Source organism: Drosophila kikkawai, chromosome 3R (genome assembly GCF_030179895.1).
Source record: "Drosophila kikkawai strain 14028-0561.14 chromosome 3R, DkikHiC1v2, whole genome shotgun sequence".
In the NCBI taxonomy this organism is placed as follows: Eukaryota; Metazoa; Arthropoda; class Insecta; order Diptera; family Drosophilidae; genus Drosophila; species Drosophila kikkawai.
Genome location: NC_091731.1, coordinates 804,628 through 812,298, shown reverse-complemented (window position 1 = coordinate 812,298; position 7,671 = coordinate 804,628). Strand labels below are relative to the sequence as shown.

The following is a 7,671-nucleotide window of genomic DNA, read 5'->3' as shown; positions in this document are numbered from 1 at the left end:
TTAACAAAACCAGGCTGACCCCGAAAACACAATTCAATTATCTCAGCATTGTACTTGATAGCATTGGGTCTACATATCGGTGATGCGTCCGACTCTGCTGTATGGAGTCTTAGGGTGGTGGCAAGCCATGGCAGGGACTGCTCTGCATATCGAGGCGCTGAGGGCAACTTCCCCCAAAGCACTCGAAATGTCGTCTGGTTACATCAGGAAACTGGTAGCTGCAAGGATTCGGGCACTGTTCAATTGGTCGAGACATGAGCAAAACATCTGACTACATGATTCCCAGAACGTCAAAGTTGAACTTTCTTTTGTTTTTTGCATCATACCAAAAAAAGTAGGTAAAATGGTCGACTTTCAGGTTGTCGGGAGCAGCCGCAGCAATCAACTTAATATCAATTTAAAATCATTTATTGTTTGCCATTTGGTCAGCATCTCTGACAACAACAATGTAAACAAAAGCTCCCAATTATCTATTTTGCAAAAGATAAGCCGAGATAAGCGACTGCGCTCGCTGTTCTCTCGGACCTACGCACTCTCATCATTAACATTCGCTTTTGATCGCTGGTACAGAGCAGCTCGTTCGCTCTCGCTACCACAATAAACGCATTAAAAATCGAACCACATTTTCGGCTTTCCTTTTAACACCGTTCTGACACACACATAATTCTCTCTCGTTAATTATTCGCAAAAAAGGTGGCATAAATTAATGTCTCCTCTAAACATTTGGTGACCCCGACGTGATAGTGATCGCTGCAGGGCCATACACACACAAACTCTTTTCGCATCGCTTCGCCCGGTATTCGTACATACCGTCATACATACATACATACATTGTACAGTTAGAATCGGCTGCTGTACAGTTTGAATTTTTCTGCATTACGGAAGGTGTTACGCAACTTCGCTCGCCAGGCAGAGTTCGCTGCCCGTTGTTTTCGGCTCCTTCATTACCCTCAAATTCGTTCTTTGGTTTTCGCTGGCCCAAGTGCAGGTGCAGCGGAAATTTCGTGCGGTGACTTTCGTATACCCTACAAGCGGCAAATAAAAATTAAAAATGCCAGCCAAACATACGAAAAAACCTGAGCTCGCGCCTCACGCACCAAACGGCGAGGAGTTTTATCGGGCTAAGGCAGATTCTATGGTACGCCAGCTGGCGGCCCTAAATTCCTTTTTGACAGAGGAGCAGTTGGCCAAGTTGGACGAACGTGAGTTGCAGGTGCGGTTGGACCTAATCGAGCGCATGTACTCTGACTTCGGCAGCTCTCGACTTAACCTCGAACAACTTGTGCTTGAGGAGTTGGAGTCAGATGCGCGCTTAACCTTTACCACGGCATATTGTGAGACGAAAGGAAAAATCTGCCGCCATCTCAACAGCGAGAAGAGAAAGTCGTTGGCAAATCCAACTGAGTTGCATGGCATCCTCGGTGGACACGCAGCCGCCTTCAAGTGCAATTCGCGGCCCACCAGGCTACCGGAATTTCAGCTTCCCCGATTTGGCGGAGCATACATCGATTGGCCGGATTTCTACGCCATGTTCAACACTGTGGTGGGAAGAACGAAGATCTAACAAAAGTGGAAAAGTTTCAGCATCTTCGCGCATGTTTGGACGGCATTGCACTGGACGCAGTTCGCTCGCTGGAGCCCACGGAAAATAATTACGACAGGGCTTTGGAATTGTTAACGTCGAGATTCGATAATAAATTATTGCACTTTCAGGCACATGTTCGGTCTTTATTCAAGCTACCCGGAGTGGAGAAGGGCTCCACAAGTAGTCTGCGGCAGTTAAGCGACAAGGCAAATTCTCATTTGCGCGCCCTGGCTACTATGGCCTCTACACAGGAAATATATGACGGCCTCTTAATTCACCTCATCGCTTCAAAACTGGACGTTCAGACCCAGGAGAGGTGGGAAGAAGGATTACCTTCCAAGGAGCTGCCAAGTTGGGATAAATTCTCATCGTTCTTGGACCTTAGATGCCGCATGATGGAAAATTTGGAATACGCTATGGTAAACCAAGCACCTAGCAAGCAGGTTGGAAAAGTAGCTAACAAATTCTGTCGTAGCACCCTCATTGCTTCATCATCAGCTATGCCATCATGTACCTTGTGCGAGTCTAGGGAACATTATTTGACAAAATGCCCACAGTTCTTAGGATTGAACCCCAATCAGCGATATAGAGAGTCAAAAAGGCTACATCTTTGTCTCAATTGCCTACGAAAGGGACACAGCCTACAGCAATGCAAGTCTGGCAACTGTAGACACTGCCACCAGAGGCATCATAGTCTTCTTCATTTGGAAACAAATCCCGTTCCAACCCTGGCCCAGCCTGTTCCAGAAATACTTCCGCAAGGATCATCTCACGTCTCTGTAGCCTTGTCCAAAACGCCGCCGTTAGCTTCATCGTCGACTAGAACCGAATACGTCTTGCTTGCCACCGCCATAGTCTACGTGAAAAATCGCTCTGGCGTGTTCGTGCCATGCAGGGCCTTGCTCGATTCGGCTTCTCAAATCAATTTCGTCACATCTCGTTTCGCCAATCAGCTTCAGCTCAAAATCCATCGTTCAGTCATCTCCATATCAGGAATCGGTGAATCCTCGCTCGCTTCGGATAAATCGGTTCATATTTTCGCTCAGTCGAGCAACGCAAAGTATAGCACTTCGCTCTCTGCTGCTGTCACCCAATCAATCACCGATTACCACCCGCATTTCGATCTCAACGCGTCTGAATGGAAAATACCGGAAAATCTCGAGCTCGCCGACCCGCTCTTCTACAAAAGTCAACGCATCGACTTGCTTATTGGAGCAAGCATATTCTTCGATTTACTTTGTATTGGACAAATTCGATTAGGCATCAATTTACCCACTCTGCAGAAAACCAGACTTGGCTGGATCGTCTCAGGGGGTCTATCGGTAGGATCTTCCATTCGCTCATCGTTAGTTTCTTTATCTCAAGAGCCCAGCACTCATTCGGAGTCGGAATCGATCTCTGAGATACTAAAGAGATTTTGGGAAATAGACAACTGCGCAGATTCCACAAAAACCATTTCGAAAGAAGAAGCTCTATGCGAGCAGTTATTTCAGCAGGAATACACTCGGCTTGAATCTGGCCAATATTCGGTACTACTTCCTGCCAAAACTAGTTTCGATGCTCTAGGAGATTCGTATGGTCGTGCACTTATTCGTTTTAAATCACTCGAGGCCAAATTAGCTAGAAATTTAGAGCTAAAGTCGCAGTATAAAGCCTTTATAGAGGAGTACCTGAACCTTGGTCACATGTCTCTAACAACTAAAAATGCTGCGTCTCATCAGTATTACCTACCTCACCACTGCGTCCAAAAATTGGAAAGTACAACAACAAAACTGCGAGTTGTTTTCGACGGCTCGGCGAAGTCCACTTCGGGATATTCGTTGAACGATTTGTTGTACGCTGGTCCTTCTATTCAACCAAAAATCTTCACTACCCTGCTTCGTTTCCAAAACCGGGCGCTGCGCACAATCACAAATGCACCCTGGTTTGCTAGGAATGCAGACATCGCTAACGACCTCAAAATGCTACCAGTGAGGGAGCAGATCAACAGGCACTCAAGTCGGTACAATGAACGGCTTCTGGCCCACACCAACCACCTAGCGGCATCATTGGCCATCCCCATGTCCAGACGAAGACTGAAGAGACGACATCCAGGTGACCTTTGGTTAAGAGGGAGGCAAAGAACCCGAGTCCTACACCAATAACTGAAATGCCTTTGTAAATTATAAATTGTTGTTTACCGTTTACTGTTATGTTTCCATGTTATGTTTGTTGTTAGTGTTAGTCCCTACGTTTTATAATCATTGATTTGGTTGATTAACGTATAATTAAATTTGAACTTATATAAAACCCTGCTTCGTTTCCGATTTTTCAAGGTTGCTTTGTGTGGAGATATTTGCAAAATGTATCGCTGCGTTCGGGTTACGCATCCCCATCAGTTTCTGCAATGTATTCTATGGCGCGATCGGCCAGAAGACGAGATTCAAGTTTACTCGCTTGACACCGTAACCTATGGCACGAAGCCTGCTGCTTTTTTGGCAATTCGTGCAATGCAGCAGCTATCCTACGATGAAGAAGCGGAATTTCCAGTAGCAGCAAAAATCATACGCACAAACTTCTACGTGGATGATCTAATCGCAGGAGGAGACACCATTGAGGAGGTAGTTGAAATTCGTCAACAAATCAAGGCGCTCCTGGAAAGAGGACACTTTCCAATTCGCAAATGGTGTTCCAAAGAGCCTGCTGCGCTAGAAGGAGTGGATGACTCGGATCGGGAGAAAACTTTAAAGTTCCACGACGGAACCGACGTTACAAAGGCGTTAGGTTTATCTTGGGACACGCTATCGGATAGCTTGCTTTTCAGCTTCTCAAACGAATGGACAGAAAAACCCTCAACCAAGCGCAGCATCCTGTCTGCTATCGCTAAGTTTTATGATCCCCTTGGACTAATAGCCCCAATCATAACCAAGCTTAAAATTTTCATGCAGGTATTATGGAAGGATAAGCTCGACTGGGATGAATCCCTGCCGCAATCTTTGCATTCCGCTTGGTTGGAGCACATGTCGCAGATCGCCACAGTTGCTTGTTTGAGGTTTCCACGCTTTGTTCTGCAGCATAACTCAGAGTGCGAAATACATGGATTTTGCGATGCAAGCATGGCAGCTTACGGAGCTTGCATCTATGTTCGATCAGAGAGCCAAGGTATCGTTTCGTCGAACCTACTTTGCTCGAAATCAAGAGTCGCACCCTTGAAGACCCTCACGATTCCGAAGCTAGAGTTATCTGCAGCTCTTTTACTCTCTGAGCTTGTCTCTCAAGTGGCACAAATCGCACCTCGATCTTGCACCTTTCATTGTTGGTCAGATTCGACAATAGTCTTGGCTTGGATCCGACAACCTCCATCAGATTTTAACATTTTCGTTTCGAACAGGATTTCGCAGATACAGGAAAGAACTAAGGGAATGACTTGGAGGCACGTACCGTCACGGCAGAATCCGGCGGACATCTTATCTCGTGGATGTACCCCTATTGAGCTGATGGAATCAAAACTTTGGAGTGAAGGACCGCAGTCCGCACTCACTGATTCTTCTACATGGCCCGATGACTCGCCCCCTGTCAAGGAACTTCCTGAGCGTCGACGCAGCGCATTGGTGCTGTCGCAGGAAATGGACATCTCACACAGTTGCAAGTTTGGAAACTCGTTTTGGAGAATGCAGAGAGTCTTCGGATATATATATCGGTTCCTTCAAAGGGTCAGCAAGGATCGAGTACGGCATAAAGGAGAGCTTACAGTCGAGGAAATCAACGGTGGGACTCATCTACTTATTAAAGGAATTCAGCGCGTGCACTTTGCCGAGGATCACAAAGCATTAACCTTGAAGATGAAGCTGTCGCCGAGAAGTGAACTTCTGTCCTTAAACCCATTTATAGATGCAGGAGGTCTAATGCGCGTCGGCGGACGCCTTCAAAATTCGCAGCTGGATTTCGATGCCAAGCACCCTATGATTCTTCCCAAGTCTCATCATATAACCTCAGCTATCATTGATCATTTTCATCGCAAGTTCCTTCATGCAGGAGCGCAGAGCTTGTTAGCCGCTTTACGACAGAGATTCTGGCCCATTGGAGGGCGAAAAACGGTTTCTGCTGTCATCAACAAGTGCATTCAATGTTTCAGATTAAAGCCCAAGCTAGTAGAACATATCATGGCGCCGCTCCCGGAGGACCGAGTGCAGCCGAATCGCCCATTCGTCATCTCTGGAGTGGACTTTTGTGGCCCCTTTTATTCGAAGTCAGAGGTCAGAAACAGGCCCCCTACGAAGTGCTACATAGCCATATTCGTTTGCTTCGTCAGCAAGGCCACACACTTGGAAGTCGTCGAAGACCTTTCAACGCAATCGTTCATAGCAGCCCTGAAGCGATTTATAAGCCTGAGGGGAAAACCTCAAACTATTTGGTCAGACAACGCAACGAACTTCGTGGGAGCCAAAAACGAGCTAATTGAGCTTCGGCAGCTGTTTCTGAGCGATCCTCAAAACATGGAGCTATGGAATTCCCTTACGTCGATGGAGATCCGCTGGAATTTCATCCCACCTCGTTCTCCGCACTTCGGTGGCCTGTGGGAAGCCGCGGTCAAATCCGCAAAATATCATCTCGTCCGTGTTGTTGGAAAATCAATTCTCACATTTCATGAACTGCGCACTTTAGTTTGTGAAATTTCCGCAATTTTAAACTCACGACCGCTCTGTCCCATTTCAGAAAACCCAGATGACATTAGTGTTCTTACTCCTGCACACTTTCTCATTGGATCTACATTCACTGCAATGGATGAGCCTGATGTCACCCATCTGAACATCGATCGCTTGAGCCGGTGGCAGCGCGTATGCCAAATGCAGCAAACCTTTTGGCGCAAATGGAGCGCCGACTACCTTTCGCTTCTGCAGGAGCGGACTAAATGGCGCCTTCCTGTGAGCAACGTACCGGCAGGCAGCATGGTCCTCATCAAGGAGGACAACGTACCCCCTTTGCGGTGGCGCCTCGGCAGGGTCGAGAGCACCGTCGCCGGAGAGGACGGCGTCGAACGAGTCATACAGTCATCCGAACCGACTCTGGACTATGCAAGCGGGCAATGAGGAAGCTTGCGGTACTGCCGGTACCCTGGAAACCACTTCACTTGGAAGCATGACTATTCCAACGGGGGGAGCATGTCGGGAGCAGCCGCAGCAATCAACTTAATATCAATTTAAAATCATTTATTGTTTGCCATTTGGTCAGCATCTCTGACAACAACAATGTAAACAAAAGCTCCCAATTATCTATTTTGCAAAAGATAAGCCGAGATAAGCGACTGCGCTCGCTGTTCTCTCGGACCTACGCACTCTCATCATTAACATTCGCTTTTGATCGCTGGTACAGAGCAGCTCGTTCGCTCTCGCTACCACAATAAACGCATTAAAAATCGAACCACATTTTCGGCTTTCCTTTTAACACCGTTCTGACACACACATAATTCTCTCTCGTTAATTATTCGCAAAAAAGGTGGCATAAATTAATGCCTCCTCTAAACACAGGTAATATTACACAAAAACCATAAAACCAATGGTCATGGTTTTCTTCGCAAGGGCACCCCAATCGGGGGTGACGGGCCTGACACACCCGCGATCCCTAGTCACGGCACAACCATGGATATCACAAGGACTAACGGCAGGACACAACTCTTTGATTTCGACGATTACGGGCTGACGAATGCGGCATTCTGTTACCTTAGTAAGTTAGAGTGACATCTGGCAGAAACGGCTTTCAGGACAATGCCTCATTCGCCTCCGTCCAAATAAAACTTAGCAAGTCTCTAAGTACGTTCAAGACGCACACCGACGGCTCGGTGGTGCAGGCGCAGTTGAATGGATTCCTGCCTAGAGTCTGTCCTGGCTCTGCACACAGACGCCCATGAAGCTCTGTGTCAACCCTCGCATGGACCTCACTGCTTGCATAGGGACCCATGGGGACATTTAGGACTACTGCACATATGCGGGGAGATAGCGGCTTAGAGTTTGGACCCACTCACACAAGATGATAAACACACAACGGAAAAAGGACAATGAAGAAGATACATTCAAGAAGAGCACCGTGATGACAAGATCACCAGACAA

General features: G+C 47.1%; 1 protein-coding gene across 4 annotated transcripts; it reads left to right on the top strand.

Annotated features, from left to right (window-relative positions):
* The first annotated feature begins 981 nt into the window (after positions 1–981).
* LOC121503306 (uncharacterized) lies at positions 982–6,930 on the top strand. 4 transcript variants are annotated; one of them, XR_011445393.1, is made up of 2 exons: positions 982–2,028; positions 6,281–6,417. XR_011445393.1 is itself a non-coding variant. In XM_070287376.1 (2 exons), the coding sequence occupies exons 1-2, from the start codon at positions 1,971–1,973 to the stop codon at positions 6,652–6,654; spliced, it is 408 nt and encodes a 135-aa protein (XP_070143477.1). In that variant the 5' UTR covers positions 982–1,970; the 3' UTR covers positions 6,655–6,930. The 4 variants fall into 4 exon arrangements, 2 of the variants coding, with proteins under 2 accessions (XP_070143477.1, XP_041633560.1); XR_011445394.1 differs by having other exon boundaries at positions 982–2,004; positions 6,281–6,377; XM_070287376.1 differs by having other exon boundaries at positions 982–2,004; positions 6,281–6,930.
* The last annotated feature ends 741 nt before the right edge of the window (positions 6,931–7,671 follow it).

Coding starts and splice junctions, on each gene's coding strand:
- LOC121503306 (XM_041777626.2), top strand. CDS start 4,987: ATGACTTGGAGGCACGTACCGTCACGGCAGAATCCGGCGGACATCTTA.